The sequence below is a fragment of the Coenobita brevimanus genome, chromosome 83 (genome assembly GCF_032717465.1).
Source record: "Coenobita brevimanus isolate Jiangsu-jjx chromosome 83, ASM3271746v2, whole genome shotgun sequence".
NCBI classification, from domain to species: Eukaryota; Metazoa; Arthropoda; class Malacostraca; order Decapoda; family Coenobitidae; genus Coenobita; species Coenobita brevimanus.
Window position 1 is genome coordinate 4,235,285 of NC_137036.1, and position 20,000 is coordinate 4,255,284.

The window sequence follows — 20,000 nt, forward strand, 5'->3', positions numbered from 1 at the left end:
GACAAGTGTTCAGCATGCCTGAGCGCTGTCTTCCCCGCCAGATTATGTATGGCCAACTCCTTGCAGCACAACGCAACCCAGAGGAACAGAAAAAGAGATATAAAAATCATATTATAAGGACAGCTCTGATGAAGTGCAGCATCGTACCAAAAGACCTTGAAACCAATGCACCAGACAGACAACAATGGCAAGCCCTCTGCAGCAAAGGAACCATTCATCTCAAAGAAGCTTGGAACCTGGCCAGAGAAGAGCATAGACAATGGAGGCACAATCAAAACAGAGATCTCCCCGCAAACTTGGACTTAGCATGCCAACTGTGTGGCAGAGTTTGTTGATCCAGGATTGGTCTGCACATTCTCACACATTGATACCATACACAATGAAAAACACACCAGTTGTGGATACTATGTCGTCTTCTGTAGCAGAAGGACAGCTTTAAGTAAGTTATTGTGTGTGTGTGTGTGTGTGTGTGTGTGTGTGTGTGTGTGTGTGTGTGTGTGTGTGTGTGTGTGTGTGTGTGTGTGTGTGTGCATATCTTATCGACGGATAGATCAACACAAAAAACGACGAACGCCAGTAATTAAGGATGCTGTAGGCTTTGTTGGCGCCACAGGATTTTAAAGTATATTATATTCCACCTAATGCGAGACGAATTTAGTGGGCTGGGAGTGAGCCATAAGAGCCAGAGAGTGTTAATACTTTCACCATTAATCCTCTCAGTGTCGGGATAACTAGCTATTCTCTTTCAGCTGGTGATAAAAGATTTAATTTTCGTGAGAGCGAGTCATAGGAACCTGAAAGTGCGAATTAGCAGAATATACAGTAGGTTTCTCCATCCGTTCATACACTCAGTCATTTATTTTCCCTTCCGGACCTTAAGTTCTCAAGACTAGACTATTCAGTCCAGACGTTTATAGCGAGGGTAGGCAGTCGGTCTTCCCTGAGTGGCATTAGGTGACCCATATATTTCAACTTCCCCTCGGGAATAGTACCCAACCATGCTTGAACTGAACCCTCAAATTTTTCATCATATGTTTCGTCCCTTGGAGTCAGTGGTCATGCTGTGACGAGGAATACTGTGGTGTTGTTGTGCTTTGGCCCTGCTCTAACAACACCCCAAACAATACTCCAGCTTGAACCCCTGTTATTTTGTAGTACCTTAGAGTGAGTGGCCAGGCTGTCTCATGGAGTGCTGTACTTTTGTTACGTGAATCCTACCTTAATTCACTCATCCCCAGCCAATCCTTGGATCTGAACCCTTTTTTCCCCTACCTTTGAAAGCGTGGTTAAAGTGCGTGGCCAGGCTGTGACGAGGAGTGTCGTGGTGATGTTGTGGTCTGCTCCTTCCCTCAGCACCTTTACCTCCACCGCGCCATCATCACCAATATCCACCACACTCTCTGGTCTGCAGGGGAGAAAAGGGGTGGAAGGGAGTAGGCCAGTCTTGTTGCTGTTGTTGTTGTTGTTGTTGTTATATTCTTATTCTTATTATTACAATTTCCCACATACCTGTGGGAAGCTTTCTTGTTTTGTCATTATTGTTATCATTAATAGTAGTAGTAGTAGCAGCAGTAGTAGTAGTACTGTTATTATTATTATTATGATTATTATTAATTCTCTTAAATTTGCAATATTTCAAAGGCTGTTTGACAGCCTTCAAACTTGGTCAGCTTAGTCGGGCAGTTGTCTGCTTCTTTTGGCCAGATATGTTGGCAATACGTCAGACGGATCTCCGGTATTATCCATACAGCAGAAAAATGATTCCGCCACCCTGTCACAGGAACTGCTTAAGCCAGGAAGCTGAAACTTTACTACATTACAGCTTAATGCGGATGCAATAAGGAGAGGAGTATGGTTGTAATCGGCTGATTATTCTCTGAGACAGCCCGGGATGAAAAAGTGGGCCTTTTCCAGATATTCTGGATGTCACCTATTTTTCCACGAAGGATTAAAGCCAAAGCCACGAAACTTAGTGGACTTATAGACTGTGATGACCTAAGGTGACATGCACAAGATCAGCGACCTGGACCTCAAGGTCTCTATAGCTTGGCTTCTATGTAGTAGGCAATGACTGTGGCAAGTTTTTCTTTAACAAAATTGTCCCTGGACATTTATACGGTGTTGTAGTTATTATTATTATTATTATTATTTATTTTTTTTTATTATAATTATGCCACATATGCCTGCCTCTGACAACACACCATGGGTCAACCCCGTTCATCTAAATTCTTCCCATGGATCTGTCTCTACAATGACCACCTTTGCCCACCTGCACCTGTCCTATATCCCCCAGGGACCTATGCCGTCCACTGACCTATTTTCAAAACCATACTTTTCCCCAATTTACTTATGTTCTCCTCATAGAGACACATTTATTTCCCTCACAGACCATGGACCTGTTTCCCCCATGGATATATATGTGAGGCACCTATTCTCAAAATGAACTTGTTTTCACTATGAACGTATTTTCACCCACTGACGCTTTTTTCCTTTGCAACAGGGCTAACCTCTTGCCCCAGGGACCGATCTCCTCCTCACTGTGGCTTCACCTCGTCCACGTGGGTCTACCGCTACTTTGCCTGTATAATATGGCAGGACTTACATGTTCCCGCCATGGACCTGTTTGCCTCATGGGACCCTATTGAACCTACATTGTCCCCACCCACCCACCGCTCCACCAGTGTTTCTCAGTAGCAGCTGGCTGACTCTGTGATTTCTCCCCCAGAGAGAGAGAGAGAGAGAGAGAGAGAGAGAGAGAGACAGACAGACAGAGAGAGAGAGAGTGAGAGAGAGACAGAGAGAGAGAGAGAGAGAGAGGAGAAGCATTTACAGAACTACTGATTATTCTCTTCCTCCTCTTCATGATGATAATAATGATGATGTTGATGATCTTCATCATCTTCACCATTACCTACCCCTCCTCTCTCTCTCTCTCTCTCTCTCTCTCTCTCTCTCTCTCTCTCTCACACACACACACACACACACACACACACACACACACACACACACACACACACACACACACACACACACACACACACACACACACACACACACACACACACACACACACACACACACACACACACACACACTTACCCATCACCGTTACATAAGGTACAGTTGGCGATGACGACAGTAAAGTTTGTCAGGGTGGGTTGATACTGGCAGACATGGGGGGATGCCAGGGTGAGGGTGGGTGCAGTGGAGTGGTCGGGCTGGGCTGGGCTGGTGGTGGTGAGGGTGTAGGGCAGCTGTGAGGGCAGCGGCACCAATCGCCTAGCCTCGGGAACCACCAAGTAGCCTAACCCCACTGCGCCACTGGTAGCCATTAGCACGCTTAGTAGCAGCTGCAGTAATGGCACCAGGTTAGAGAGGGAAGATTTTATACTGGCCTTTATCTATCTATCTATCTGTCTATTTATCTATCTATCTATCTATCTAGAGAGAGAGAGAGATTGTATATTTGTTTGTATGATTGTATTTGTTAGTGTTCGTGTGTTTGTATCTGTGTGTGTGTGTGTGTGTGTGTGTGTGTGTGTGTGTGTGTGTGTGTGAGAGAGAGAGAGAGAGAGAGAGAGAGAGAGATTCAAGAACATACTGCATGACGACTTAAAAAAAAAATGACAATACGTTGGAATAATACAACACTGAAAAAACCCCCACACCACACTATATACTACAGTACACTTGGCTATGCAGTGCTATGTTACGCTGCACAACACTGCATTACATCACATCATTGCAAGGAAAAACAGTACACTATAGCAGTCACAGTACTAAGTCACAGTACCTTGGAAAACGTAATGAGAATTGGAAGAATATGATAGGGATAGAACACTGTAGTACTGTTTAATAATATATGGTTGAAATACCACTACATTGTACATGATTATAGAACATTATTTTGCACTGTTTTTCATTATATACTGCAGTACATTACGCTCACCTATAAATATACTGACACATCAACACTACACCAGACTTCAACACTTCCACAATACTTAACTACGCCACACCACACCTTACTCAAACGCCATAACACAGCACACCAGGCCACGGTACACCACGTCCCACCACACCACACCACACCACACCACACCACACCACACCATACTCTTCCACACCACAACACACGCACCACACCACAACAATTCACAAAGGCTCTTATGCTCGTCACCTTCTAAGCAATCCTAGCACTTCTGCGAACATGAAACCCTGATAGTCTCCTGTCAGTAATTTATGGTTTTTAGATACCGAGATGGTTTGCAAAATAACACAGCGAACAGTAAAGTATTCATGATTGGGACAACTCTAGTATTCTAAGTCAACGCTCTATGTGGGAATAAATTGGCAAGGAAGAGATGTTATACTCCTTTTACCCTAAACTGACCTAGAATTGTTGTCTCTCCCTCTTGGATGCTGAGTTGTAGCAATATATTAACACTAGAATATGATGTCAGTAATGAAGGAGTGCTATGGAAAGAATGTGGAGCTTTAGCAATTTCTCTTTCTGACACTGAGGCACGGGAAGCAAGCTGCAAAAAGACGAAAATCTGGGCCAGGGAGAACAAACTGAAGTATGCCTCCTGAGATATCAGGAATAAGGGTTTTGGTAATAACGGTAAACACACTGCATTGTGAGAAAACCACAAAACACTGAAATAACCTATTAAATATCACAACACTGTAATCTCGCCACACCACACTGCAGTTCACTATACTATTCTCCCTCACTATAATGCCACACTACAACTATGACAGTGAAGTTGCAGTAACATTATACTATAGTATTAACATCAGTAGCCTAGTCGCCACCCTAAACTCATGTGACTGTGAGCCAGGCAAATATCAGGCTAAAGTTACCCTCCTCTTGCAGTTCAATATCCAGTTTCCAGGAGATAGGGAGGGAGCTGTGGGACGTTTGTATAACCGGGCAGTGGAGCCACCAGCTATATCAGTGCCGCCACATGAAGGCATTGCTCTCCAATACCAGCATGACAATGTAGCAACAGCACTGGATTACAACACAGTGTAATGCAACTCAATGCTACAATGATCATGGGAAAGCTCAGGGTTATTACTGAATATGTTTGGTTAAATTAGATGATTGGCTAATGCAGTTGACTTAGTTTGTAATTTACTGACAAAAAAGGGCAGCACAAGATAATGGTTAACAGTTGTGGCGCTTTGGCGGCAGCAGGAATGTTGGTGTTGGATAGCAGCAATATCAGAGTTGGTGTGGACTCTTGCGGTTATCAGAACATTGCGGGCTGAGAAACCAAGTGTCTTTTTTGTTTCCATGGTGAATTTTGTCATAAATGAGTTATTAAGTACCGGTATGTGAAAAATCTTACTGATTGTTTAGGTCGGCACTGCTTCGTCTGTTGGGGGACGTCCATGGCAGTTCTGATCAGTGCAGCGTGGGAGGTGTGTCCCCAGCAGGGCTGCCGATGCTGGTGCCTCGTGTTCGGGGGTCGTGGGCACTGGTGAGAGGCCACGCCTGATGCTGAAGGTGTCAGGGCATTCTAACAGGTAATGAGGCAATGGCAGGTGAGTGTTTCACAATGCCTGCTCTCCTCTTCGCTTTTTTTTAGATTAGGAACTATTACACTTGTACATAAGACGGAGGCGATGAAGATGGCTGTGAATGAAGTGCATGTGCTGAGTCCAACTGGAGTAACTGAGTCAGTGGCAGCTGCAAACCACGTTGCTGAATCTGAAGACTGATTTACATAATTTGTATGATTTTGCGCTAGTAGGATATGTGAGGCACCTTTTATGATCTGATTAATTTGTGCTAAGCTGGGTGGCATGATGATGTCAGTAGATGCCATTGTTTGCTGCCATATTAGAGCATTAATTTCCTTGTATCCCGACGTGGCTGGGTACCCAGTTTAGGGACATGTCTACCCTGCCTCTGCAGGTCTTGGGCAAGGAAAAGGACTATCTATAAGAGGTTAATGTTCTCTCCTAGGTTACAGTATGTGAGAACTTTTATAGCTGTTTTGGAGTCAGTATGCATGAGGATACTGTACGTGTGTCTGTCTGTTCGAGCGCTGATCGGAGGGCTCCTTCAGTAATATCGAGCTCTGCTTGGAGGATTGAGGCTGTATCAGGAAAGTTGCCACTCTTGTTTAGTTTCTCTACAGACGAAGGAAGCTCCAGCATCACCAGAGGATGTACTGACTGATCCGTCTGTGTATACCAGGGAATCAATGACGGTGATGGAGTCAGAGTGGAAGAGAGCTTCTTGACAAACGAGGAAGGGTAAAAAGTTTTGGACAGGATGCAGTAAATGAAAGGAGTGGGATGGGTGGTGGTTCCCAGGGTGGGGGACAAATGTAACTGGGGTGGGAATTGTCTTCTTCCTTGCTTACGACAATATCCTTAATGCCTATGGCGGTGATGGCCTCGGTGATGATCTAAGACATCACATAAAGGACGTCACCTCGGCAACTCAGTGCATCAAAGACGTTCTCAGTAGGTACAAGTGGCTTTGGACGGTGGGTCGTTTTCACATGGATGCTGTGTGTAAGCTGTCATCTGTGACAGTGCTGATCCTTTGTTGAAGACTGCAAAGTTAAGTCAAGCGAGGGAAATTTAGGAAGAGACATAGGGGTACAAACTGCAGGATGTCAGGCTTATTAGGTAGGTGGACGCTGAGTGTTATGAGGCATGAGGCACAAAGTCGACCAAAGATCCTATGGCCTGAATGTAAATAAAGTCCGTTTAGCATAGAAGTTGGCCCTACCTTTGAGGCTTGTAATGACTTTGGTTGCTACTTATTTTCCCGAAGGCAGGTACTTGATGTTTAAAAAGGCGCCACCTGCCAACCCATGCCCCAGGTATTGATGGAAGGAAGACATCTTTGTAGTGAAATGGGTACCTCTAATCCCAGCGCTATAAGAGGTGCCCCTTAACTCCTTCAGCCTCAGGGCACCATTGTAATTATACTATTGCTGTTAAGACGATTTTTGGTCAGCTTACGAAAGGACACAAGCAATGAAGAGGTTAATGATGACACTTTCCTTACCTAGTCCAGAACGTCCATCCTAAACCGAACGAGAATACGAAGTGTCAGCAAGAATTACGTATTGAGTTGGCGTATAATATTAGCTTTCCTACTGCCACACGATTATGCTCAGCTCAGGAGAGACTTTTCGGACTTAGATGAACAAGTGGAGAGGATGGAGAGCGAGAGACTGACGAGAAGAGTGTATGTGAGTGAGGTGGAGGGGTGAGAGGGAGGGGGAGGCCAAGTATGAGATGGAGGGATAGAGTGGAGAGGTATATGAGAGAGGGGGTGTGTGAGCTGGGAGCAGGGCAGTGCAATGGAAGGGAACAGGGAGACATGGAGGCGATTTGTTTGTGGCCACCCCTTACGGGATTAAGGCGTTTGGCAATAGATAGATAGATAGACGATAGGCCTTCTGTAAGCTGAACTGTACTGCATAATGGACTCCAAGAACGAGGCATCAAAGATCATGTGGTACTAATTTAAAACAAAAACATATGACTGGCAATGGAACAGAAACGGGGAGGTGTAAAAGTGGTCTTAGCGTTGAAGTGGTCTTGGCGTTGAAGTTGAACTGGTCTTGGCGTTGAAGTGGTCTTTGCGTTGAAGTGGTCTTTGCGTTGAAGTGGTCTTTGCGTTGAAGTGGTCTTGGCGTTGAAGTGGTCTTGGCGTTGAAGTGGTCTTGGCGTTGAAGTGGTCTTGGCGTTGAAGTGGTCTTGACGTTGAAGTGGTCTTGGCATTGAAGTGGTCTTGGCGTTGAAGTGGTCTTGGTGATGAAGTTGTCTTGGCGTTGAAGTGGTCTTGGTGATGAAGTGGTCTTGGTGATGAAGTGGTCTTGGCGTTGAAGTGGTCTTGGTGATGAAGTGGTCTTGGTGTTGAAGTGGTCTTGGCGTTGAAGTGGTCTTGGTGATGAAGTTGTCTTGGCGTTGAAGTGGTCTTGGTGATGAAGTGGTCTTGGCGTTGAAGTGGTCTTAGCGTTGAAGTGGTCTTGGTGATGAAGTGGTCTTGGCGTTGAAGTGGTCTTGGTGTTGAAGTGGTCTTGGTGTTGAAGTGGTCTTGGCGTTGAAGTGGTCTTGGTGATGAAGTGGTCTTGGCGTTGAAGTGGTCTTGGCGTTGAAGTGGTCTTAGCATTGAAGTGGTCTTGGTGATGAAGTGGTCTTGGCGTTGAAGTGGTCTTGGCGTTGAAGTGGTCTTGGCGTTGAAGTGGTCTTGGCGTTGAAGTGGTCTTGGTGATGAAGTGGTTTGATTGGTCAGTTGGTTACAAGGCTTCACCCAGGCAGGAGGAAATAGTGGACGTCAGTGGGAGGTGCGTAGACTATCCATGCCATGACACCAAAATGTATAAACTGACAGGCGTAGAGGGAAACTAAAGGCCGGAGGAAACGCGGAAATATGAAGGAGAGAGGCAGGACGGAAGAAGAGGACCGTAGGAAAGAAAGACTGGAAACAAATCGGCTCCTTTCAGTCGCCTCTTACGACAAGCAGTGATACTGGGGAGATATTCTCTCCCTTCTTCCCCATTGGGTTTCCCTAAACTGAATAAACTCGTCTGCCAGTAGTAAGAATAATATTTGAAACACGTCATCGGACTGAAGGATTAATAAAAAAAAATACATCATTGAAATAAAGGGATTAAGTAGGAATAAAATACGTGTGGCATCATTATAATAAAGATATAAAGCACAGCGTCAGTACCGATAAGATTAGTCGGTTTGTTTTTCCCTTGACAGAAGCAGGTCACTCCCATCACTTCAAAATACCGGGTTGTGCTGTATGAAATTCGGTGAGCATAGTCATCGGGTAAGACTGGGTCTCTGAGTCTCTTTGGTTACTAGGCAAATCAAGCATTCAGTTTGACTTTACTTGGTGTTTAGCTGAGTTGAAAGGGGTTAGAGGTCTTTGTCATATTGGAACAAGGGAAGTGTAGATACTAGAGTGGAGTGATGGTATGTTCTGTGCGTCGTGGTGTGACGGATGGAGCCAGAATGTCCACCATTAATATCAGTGAGTGGACAATGTCACACCGTGCCATATGACTGGTTTGGTTTGGCTTGTTCTACCTGCTGTCATGTGATCGTTTGTTCCCAGGGCCTGTAGCTTATATAAACACTGCAACACACTGCCTGAACGACTTCATCCTAAAATATAACTTATGAAACGGCGTAAATACCATGGATCTGTCATTAACAAGAAATTGTCAGATTACGTAACAAGAGAAAACTTAAACACATTTCACCTGACACAGAGCCAGTCCTACATGGATTGTTGCCCAACACTAAACCCTGAGGAATCCATCTTGTGACTGTTGTCCAGGATGACTATGATCCATTTACTGTTACTCTTTGTAGACTATATTCGTTGGCTATGGAGGCTTTCTAGCACTTTTTCCTTACCAATTATCTCTGCATATACGAGTAGCATGTTTTGAGTCTCCTCTACGTCATTTATGGCGTTTTGATCGATATGAGAAAAACATAATTAACACAAGATATATAATTCTGAAGACCGTAACAAAGAGACGAGGTCTTCAATTTTATGTATTATTCCATCTGGTTCCCATATGGGTCCTCAATTGCTGGTGTCATTTCTCTATCTGTCTATCTAGCTATGTATAGGTTATCCCAGGAAACGTGTGCTAAACTGCGGGAGGTTATGCTGGCTAATTTTGAATGAAAGGTGCTATATCAACACAGGTCCAACTCTCTTCGCTTTTAGAGCTACAGTTACTGATACCTTATGAGTGAAATTGGTCAGTCTCTTATTTCCCTCATAAGGTCGTCAGTAACTGCAGCTCTGTGATGGCTGAGAACTGGACGCACATTAATATAACAGTTATTACAGTCAACCCAAAGAATAACCTCCTGAAGTTTGGCAGTTTCACAGGACACTCTGCATGGATGGGTAGCCAGACAGACAGAAATAAAACTCACTTTCTGACCATAACATGTCCATTCTTACCAGCCAATATTCCGGTGAAGGGTGCACCTACGAAGACACGGTGGGATTAAAGGAAAAGAGAAGTGACAGACAGATAGACAGATGGATAGGTAGATACACTGATAGCTTGCTAGCCAGACAGATAGATAAGTAAAAAATAGACAGACAGATGAATGGACAGAAAGCATGATAGAACCAAGACGCATCTTTTCACTTTAAAATCCTACTCATATCAGCCATTATGCAAGTGATGGATGGTGCCACGAAGGCCATGATAGGGTACAGTGAAAAGATAAATTGACATACAGATAGACAGGTAGACAGATAGATGGATGGATGGATGGATAGATAGATAGACCCAAAGCGCATCTTCTCACCTTAAAGTTTCCAATCTTATCAGCCAGGATGCCAGTGAGGGGAGGTGTCGCGAAGGCCACGATGGGGTTCAGGGCGAAGAGCAGAGACAACTCCTTCTCAGTGATGCCCAGAGACCTCGCCTGCAGGGTGAGGAACGGGAACAGGCTCATCATGGCTGGACAGGGAGAGGATAAGTTCAGTTAGCTTCGGGTTCACTTATATTGGGTTAATCCAGCTGGCTCTTCTCAACCTGGTGGAATTTGATCACATGACATTCGATATGAGCTGGAAGTAGGGCAGTGAAATGGTAGGGGACAGGGTGACATGGAGGCGATTTGTTTGTGGCCACCCCTTACGGGATTAAGGCGTCTGGCAATAGATAGATAGATAGATAGACATTCGGTGACCCTAAATTATGAGGTATGAGTGAGTTTAATTATTACCTGGGCCAAGATGAACATGTTTTGGGCTCTGTCTTTGTCTCTCTGTTGGTAATATCTATTTATCTGTCTATCTATCTTTCTATCCATCTATCTATCTATATCAATCAATCAATCTATTTGTCTATCTCTTTATCAATCAGTCAATCAATTTATCTATCTGCCTATATGTCTATTTATCTATCTATGTACCTATCCATCCATCCATCTATCTGTCTATCTATCTACCTATCTACTGAATGGAACTGCACCAAATTTGGACTGATGAGTGAGGACCTACAGAGGAGCAACTGATTAAATTTTGGATGAAAAGTGTCAAGGATCAAGGTCACAAGGGAATGTTGTTGCTGTGTCGAGGTCTGCACTCTCTGAATTCTCTTGATTACCAGTCAGATCAGCCCTCTAGTCTGACAGCGCCATCACCTGAGCTGTGAGGGGTGAGGAGTGTTTGTCAGGTTAGAACACTTTGTCTCTATTGCCAGACGCCTTAATCCCGTAATGGGTGGCCACAAACAAATCGCCTCCATGTCGTCCTCTCCCCCGCCATTTCACTGCCCTGCTTCCATCTCACACACCCCTCTCTCATATACCTTTCCACTCCATCCCACCATCATCCTTGGCCTCCCCCTCACTCTCCCCCCTCCACCTCACTCACATACACTCTCCTCACCAGTCTCTCACTCTCCATCCTCTCCACATGGCCATACCACCTCAGTGTGTTTCTTCTAATGCTTCCTGTCACATCCACATGAAGGTTAGAACACTGTAATTAAGTTTAGGTTCAGTATTGTTATGTTACGGTGCAGCTGAGATGGGTTGCTGTGGAAGAATTATAGACAAACTGTATCAGGTGCCGGCACTGTCCAATTTTAAATAATAAAGTCAAGCTGTGTATGTATGTGTCTGTCTGTGCGTTTGTTCATTTCCTTCACCAGAACGGTAATAGATATCCACCTAAATCTTCTTGCATTAGGTCGGAGTAGGTCCAGGGAGTGTCAAAAACAAACAAAATTTTGGCGATCGTACGGGACGCGACGGCGCGATTTTATTGGAAACTGTGATACAAAAATATGCGAAAATAATTTGTTCAACTTTTTGGTCAGAACTGGTCCTTGTGGGCTCAATAACGGTGTGGACAGAAAGACAATGGTGTTTGTAAACATTCTGTGATGGAAAGAATATTAGTTAGTCCGGCAAATTTTTGTATGTAAGCATTAGCAACACATAAAAGTAAGTAAATAAAGTTATAACTGTAAGAAATTAACACTTAAAAATATGCAACCCAACCAGAATTTCAGCATTGCATATATTTAATGGAATTTTACACACACACACACACACACACACACACACACACACACACACACACACACACAAAACCCCTGTATGGGAGCAGTGCCTACCATTGTCAATACGAGTATGTGTACCTCCACCTTTATTCTTCGTAGTCACCATCATCATCATCATCATCATCACTGTTACCAACATCATCATAATCATCATCATTATTTTTACTCCCTTCATTATCATCATGGCCATCATTATCATTCTCATTAGCACCATCTTTTCTCATCACACACACACACACACACACACACACACACACACACACACACACACACACACACACACACAATGACCTCCACTTCTTGTATGCCACTCTTTAACATACATGTCACCCATACCAGCATCCTCTCTCTCTCTCTCTCTCTCTCTCTCTCTCTCTCTCTCTCAGCTGGTGTATGTAATGGTCAACACATATAAATCACACACAACCTAATCATGTCATGTTACGGTTTACCCCTGTCGCATTACTTCTTGCCTTTTAACATAATAACACTCAGGCTCTTATGACTCAGGTAAATAACATCGTCTGGTTGATGTGAAACTTAGACTTGTTGCTCGATAAGGAAGCAAGTGGTGCCATAATTGACACTCTCAGGCTCCTATGCTAAGTCAGCTTCATAAAACAGACCTAAATATGTAGGAAGACACCACTAAAATTACCTCATTTTAACTTGGGCCAGATTCTCGTCCTTCTGCAGCTTATTTCACGTAGCACAGTGGCAGGAAAAGACAATGCTACTGCTCTACATCCTGTCTCTAGCACTTCTTCGTGACTAGAACCACATTCCACTGTTCATCTATCTTTACAGCTCAGCGTTCAAGATGGAGAGATGGCAAATTTAGGCCAGGTTAGAGTGAAAGTAGTATATATTATTGTCTCCACTACTTCTGTCACCACGCCAACTCATGACAGACAAATATAGTCAAGTGAGAGTGAGTGTGAAGAAGCGTTGTGGTGTGGATGTGGATGTGATAGGAAGCGTTAGGAGAAACACACTGAGGTGGTTTGGCCAAGTGGAGAGGATGGAGAGTGAGAGACTGACGAGGAGTGTATGTGAGTGGGGAGCATGTGGAGTTACGTGGAGAGACAGACTGACAAATGAGGACGTGAAGGAGCGTTGTGGTGTGGATGTGGATGTGATAGGAAGCGTTAGGAGAAACACACTGAGGTGGTTTGGCCATTTTTTTTTTTTTTTTTAATCACAGAACTGAGGAAGGAAAAACAATGAGTAAAAAAAAATAATCCATACACCAGATTACTGGTGTCCTCCGTTCATAAAATATCTGTAACAGTTAGATTTGAACAGCTGTGGGTTGAAGTTTGGAGGGAAACAACTCTGGGGAAGCGAGTTCCAGAGAGATGCAATTCGGGGAATGAAAGAATTCTGATAGGCAGAAGTTCTGCAATATGGCTGAGTGACATTCCAGTCATGAGCGCTACCAGATGCCCGTGTAGCACGAGGGAAGGCATGGAGAGGTGGCACCATGGACGCAACTTCATCTGAGCATTTGCCAAAAAAAATCTGTAAAATAATGCAAGGGAGGCAACATTCCTTCTTATTTGGAGAGGATGGAGAGTGAGAGACTGACGAGGAGAGTGTATGTGAGTGAGGTGGAGGGGGAGAGAGGGAGGGGAAACCCAAGGATGGAGTGGAGAGGTATATGAGAGAGGGGTGTGTGAATTGGGAGCAGGGCAGTGAAATGGCGGAGGACAGGGTGACGTGGAGGCGATTTGTTTGTGGCCACCCCGTATAAGGGATTAAGGCGTCTGGCAATAGAAAGATAGATAGAGATTGAGTCATAGGCCCGTGAGTGCTAACCCTTTCACTCTGATGACGTTTTTCGTGGTTATTCCTGCTGTTATATTTTTTCACTATAACCCTGCCCAAAATTACCACCTCCCCATTTTGAATACTGAGTTGTAATAGTAGGTGAAGCGTAGAATATGATGCTAGTCACGAAGAAGTGCTATGGACAGGATGGAGTGCCGTACCTTTATCTTTTGCTACTAAGGTACGTGGAATTTGCTACAAAAGTACGATAATCTGAGCCAGGTTAAGACGACAGGAGTATACCAAACAATGTAATTCGCCTTAAGGGAGACATTTGGAACTATCTATCTATCTATCTATTGCCAGACGCCATAATCCCGTAAGGGGTGGCCATTTGACTTTGAGCTGTTTCACGGGGAGGGGCACTAACCCTACACCAACCCACTTGTTGACACGTAGGGAGCACGTATGGTTCGGTTATATGGTTACCACCCAGCGTTGTAAATGGTTTCTTGGCTTACAGGAAACCATTTGGCTTGTCACTCAATGTCAAGCCACCTGTAAAGGAAAGAAAAGCAATAAGAAGTGACAGGAAAGATGGGAGAAATAGGAAGAGAGGAGGGCAGGCACAGGAAAAGAATGCCTGGCTTATATATCGCGTCCATCAACCACCTCTCTGCTTGACATCGTTCCAGAGTCTGAATAATATTGTCTGAAGATGACAGGAATATAAACCTTCATCGTCGGGCTGAATGGGTTAATAGCGAGTCATCTCCCACAAATCACCTCAATCCAGATACACGTCTCGCACACTGACACCTGTGACTACCTTTTTTTTTATGCAAGAAAGAAAGAACCAAAGGACAGGAGCCCGCAAACCGTTCCTTCCAAGAAAAAAACAAAAACAATACAACAGAGAGACAAATTCAAAATTCGTTATTTAGAGATGCCTGGACACATTGCGTTTGAAAGACCGATCACAGGAAGTAAGAAATACAGACAGAGGGAGACAGTTCCAGAGTTGTCCTGTCTACCCATTTAGCTGCCAACCTGTCTCTCTGTCTAGTTACCTGTATGTATTTTTAAATGCAAGGAAAAAGGAACCAAAAACTATCATCCAACAATAATTGCTCCCTTTAAGAAAAAAGAAAAAACGAAATTCAATCAATCAGTCTATAAGTGTGTGTGTGTGAGTGTGTGTGTGTGTGTGTGTGTGTGTGTGTATGTGTATCTTACATGCATGTGCGGGTGTATACCTTTATAGGTATGTGTGCGTGTGCATAACCTTGCTACTCACAGGTATGTATGTATGTGTACCCAGTTTATGGAAGCTGTGCGTGAAATGACATGAAAAACATCTTCCACCAGGTCAGTGATGGTTATGCAATGAGAGGTGTAATGGTAGTGCAATGAGAGGTGTAATGGTAGTGCAATGAGAGGTGTAATGGTAGTGCAATGAGAGGTGTGATGGTTGTGCAATGAGAGGTGTAATGGTTGTGCAATGAGAGGTGTGATGGTAGTGCAATGAGAGGTGTAATGGTAGTGCAATGAGAGGTGTAATGGTAGTGCAATGAGTGGTGTGATGGTTGTGCAATGAGAGGTGTGATGGTAGTGCAATGAGAGGTGTGATGGTTGTGCAATGAGAGGTGTAATGGTAGTGCAATGAGAGGTGTGATGGTTGTGCAATGAGAGGTGTAATGGTAGTGCAATGAGAGGTGTGATGGTTGTGCAATGAGAGGTGTAATGGTAGTGCAATGAGTGGTGTAATGGTAGTGCAATGAGAGGTGTAATGGTAGTGCAATGAGAGGTGTAATGGTAGTGCAATGAGAGGTGTGATGGTTGTGCAATGAGAGGTGTAATGGTAGTGCAATGAGAGGTGTGATGGTAGTGCAATGAGAGGTGTAATGGTTGTGCAATGAGAGGTGTAATGGTAGTGCAATGAGAGGTGTGATGGTTGTGCAATGAGAGGTGTAATGGTAGTGCAATGAGAGGTGTAATGGTTGTGCAATGAGAGGTGTAATGGTAGTGCAATGAGAGGTGTAATGGTAGTGCAATGAGAGGTGTGATGGTTAGGTGAGGGGTGTTGTTGTGTGCTGCTTGTCCTCAGGTGTTTAATTCTGAATGGATACTATACATCACAGGTTACATAAGGCTGCTTCTTCATGACGTGTTGATTTAAGAAAGACGTACACATCCAGGTAGAGTTATTGATGGTTGTTTCAGTCTCTTCGTCTCCCTCATCAAAACGTAAAGACGGAAAGGTTTCTGAACTGGATAATGTACCAGTGTCGTGTATGTGGATCTTAGCATGGCTTTGTGTATCTTGTTGTATGTATGTATTTGTTCCTGTTTGTGTATGCATGTATGTATGTAGACCTTGAGTGTGTGTAGTCATGTGCGTGTGTGTGTGTTTATGGTGGAGGGTCCAGGACAGGAAGCCAGCAGTGTTATACCAAAAAGTGTCCTATTTTACAGCACCATGGTTCCGTGGGTGTGGTCTCTCTCTCTCTCTCTCTCTCTCTCTCTCTCTCTCTCTCTCTCTCTCTCTAGCAATTTCCTAGCCTATACCTATGATTTGGTATTACTGGCAGGAACAGCAGCTGAATGCAGGTTCTGTACGGTAAGCTTGGAAACTGTATAGATGAACATTTACTTAGAATTAACAGGGACAAGACTAATTGTGTCATGTTTAGTACCAGGCAGGATGACCCAATGAACACCATCCAGCTGACTGGTGATGTGCTGCAGGCGATAACAGTACTTAAATACCTGTGTCATAATAGTTCTTTTATATTCAAAGACAATTAAGATATTTCTTTTAGACATAATAATTTTTATTCTTCTTCAGTACTTTTAGATATTTTAAATCTGTTGACAAATTCACTTTTTATTTTTCTTTAATTCATACTGTGTACCGTTTATGGGCTTTTATTATGGAACGATAGCACTTCTTTTTGTTCAAAAAATGTTAAGACTTTTGAAACTGCCTTTAGTAAGGCCGTTAAACGTATCAGTAATGTTGCAATGTTTGCCAGCAGTCACATCACGGCAGCTGGTGTGATCAGCTGCTATTCAAGCACCACACTGCCTGGGTACAAGCAAGATATTGTCAAAGATTGTTACAATCACAACAGCCTCTCATTATAAACAATATCTCTTATATTAAGGAGTTTTTTTTATTTTTATGCAGTACCTGATTAATCACTTTGGGTATATATATAATGACAGTGCAGTTCATGAAGAGCTGGACATTTTGAGGTCAAGGATTGAATGGGTACAAAGGCATGAGGACAGGAGCGTTTATATTCTAGTGTTGAGGGGGGGAGGCGGTGGTTGATTGTGTGTGTGTGGATGGGAGGATGCGAGGATGTGTGGTGGATGCGGGAGCTTGTGGAGGTTGGGGGAGTGGACTTTCTGACCGCTGCTTGGTGGTGGCCGGAATTGGGATCCAGGTGGGATGGAGAGGTGGAGAAGGGGAAGGGCGGGAGGAGGGAGTGGTTGCGGGGAGAGTGGAGGGGTTGCAGGAGGATGGGAGGGAGGCGGAGTGTGGGGGAGGGATGGAGGAGGATTGGGCGGGTGTGAATTGGAGCAGATGGGGGACGTGGAGGGTGTGTGCGGGGTGTTTGCAGTGGGGGTGTGTGCAGCGTGTGATGTGGAGTATGGGAGGGGGAGGGGGCGGGGGGGGTGCGGGGAGCGGCTTGGTGGACTGAATAGGTGGGACGGGCTGTGGCCCAGGGGGAGGGGGGGCGTGCGGTGAACGGATTGGGGGTGGGGACGTGGAGGAGGTTGGAGGGCGGAAGAGAGAGTTGTGTATGGGGGGGAGGTGAGGGGATTGGTGGGGGAGAGTGGGAGGAAAGTGGATGGGGAGTTTGGGGGGAGTTTGGGTGTGGGGTGAGGGGACTGTGGGAGGGTGTTCTGGAGGGAGGTGAGGAGAGTGGGGCGGGGTGGAGGTGAGGTTGGCGGGGGGGTGAGGGGGGGATGATGGATTGCTGGTGGAGAGGGGAGAAGGGATGAGCGGATGGAGAGAGCACTTTGGGGGAGTTGTTGAGCATACGGGGTGGAGGTGGTGCGAGTGTGGGTGGCTTGGGAGTGGCTGGGAGAGGGAGGGAGGTGGGAAGACGGGGGGAGGTCGGTGGGATGGGGATTCTGGAAGCAATGGAGAGGGTTGGGTTGGGGAGGGCCCCGGGCGTTGGTGGGGTGTGTGGTGCGGTGCTGGGGTGTGGGGGAGAGATTGTGGTGGGGTGGATGTGGGGGTTGTGTGAGTTGGCCTGGGAGGAGGGTGGAGTCCCGGAGGATTGGAAGTCGGGTGTGATTGTTCCCTTGTGCGAGGGGAGGGGGGAGGGGGAGGTGTGTGGTGATCATGAGGGCGTTTGTCTTCTTGGTGTGGTGGGAGTGGTGTGTGGTGGGATGCTTGTTGACGGAGTTGGTGGGGGAACGGAGGAATTGGTTGGAGGGGAGCGGGGGGGCTTTGGGAGGGTAGGAGGTTGTGTGCATCAGATATTCATTCTTGGATCTTTGGTGGAGGGGTTTCTAGAGAAGGGAAAGAGGTTGTGTGCGGCTTTCGTGGATTTGGAGAGGGCATGTGGCAGGGTGGATGGACGGGGATTGTGGAAAGTGTTGGGAATGTGTGGGGTGGATGGGAAGTTGTTGGGTGCTGTGGGGAGTGTGTGTGATGGTGCTGGGGCTGCAGTGCGTGTGGATGGTGAGCTGGGTGAGTTTTTCTCTTTGGGGGTTGGGTTGAGGCAGGGATGTGTCGTGTCTCCGTGGTTGTTCGGTCTGTGCATGGATGGGGTGATGGGGTGGGTGCAGGGTGGGGTGGTGGATGTTGGGGTGGCCCTGGTGAGAGTGAATGGTGTTTGGAGGCTCCCTGTGCTGTTGTTTGCGGATGGTGCTGTGTTGTTGGGTGGGGACGGGGGAGAGCTGCGGGTGGATGACTTTGGGAGAGTGTGTGGGAGGCGGGATCTGGGTGTGGGTGTGGGGAGAGGGGGGGGTCTTTGAGAGAGGTGGTGTCGGTGGGTGTGCAGCGGGGTTGGGTGGTGAGGAGTTGGAGGATGTGAGTGCGTTTGGGTGCTTGGGTGGTGTGGTGAGTGGGGATGGAGGTTTGGAGGGTGGGGTGCTTGGGGGGGGTGCAGCGGGAAGGAGGGGTTGCTGGTTCTTTGGGGGCGGTGGTGGGAAGCGGGGAGGTGAAGGAGTTGCTGCATGACAGTGTTGTGGTGCAGACTCTGGCGTGTGGGGGTGGGGCTTGGACCTTGTTGGAGGGGGGCAGGTCGGGGGTGGGAGCGGTGGAGGTGGGTTGTTTGGGAGGAGCCTGTGAAATCACATGGAGAGACGGGCTGACGAATGAGGATGTGGGGGAGCGTTGTGGTGTGGATGTGGATGTGGTGGGGGCGTTGTGTGGAGTGCACTGGGGTGGTTTGGCAGTGTGGGGGGGTGGAGGGTGGGGGGCTGGCGGGGGGAGTGTGTGTGAGTGAGGTGGAGGAGGAAGGGGGGGCCGAGGGGGGAGGGGGGTGGGGTGGAGAGGTGTGTGTGGGGGGGGTGAGTTGGGAGCGGGGCAGTGGAATGGCGGGGGACAGGGCGACGTGGAGGCGGTTTGTTTGTGGCCACCCCAAACGGGATTGAGGAGTCTGGCAACAGACAGATAGATAGATAGTTAATCTCCTGCTGCAAGATAGAAGTATGGCAGCTTTAGGCCAAGTTAGAGTAAAATGGGTTTAGTTAATCACACACACACACACATTGTTCCCTTATTCAAGCAAGGGAATAGACAAAATCCACTCAGCTACAGACCTGTATCACTAACCAGTGTTGTAAGTAAGGTATTAGAAAAGCTTATAAGAAAAGCTTGGGTAAATCATCTGGAAGAACACAGTATGATAACAGAAAGACAGTTTGGTTTCAGAAAAGGAAAATCATGTGTTACTAATCTGTTGAGCTACTATGACAGAGTAACAGACACATTTCAGGAAAGAGAAGGATGGGTGGACAGTATCTATTTAGATTTCAAGAAAGCATTTGACACAGTACCACACCAAAGACTTTTATGGAAACTGTACCATCAAGGAGGAATTCGAGGCAAACTGTATTGTTGGATGCAAGATTTTCTCATGAAAAGAGAAATGAGAACAGTAC

The 20,000-nt window shown here is 45.9% G+C and overlaps 1 protein-coding gene across 1 annotated transcript in view; it reads right to left on the minus strand.

The window, feature by feature from the left end:
- The window catches only part of LOC145409862 (major facilitator superfamily domain-containing protein 6-like), a 98,041-nt gene that overhangs the window by 22,507 nt on the left and 55,534 nt on the right, over positions 1-20,000 (minus strand). Inside the window, exons 2-4 of the mRNA XM_080280144.1 lie at positions 10,333-10,487; positions 3,100-3,350; positions 1,273-1,405 (exon numbers count right to left, since the gene is read on the minus strand). Of these exons, the coding sequence (XP_080136270.1) occupies positions 1,273-1,405; positions 3,100-3,350; positions 10,333-10,487 (539 nt within the window). The remainder of the gene's footprint in view (positions 1-1,272; positions 1,406-3,099; positions 3,351-10,332; positions 10,488-20,000) is intronic.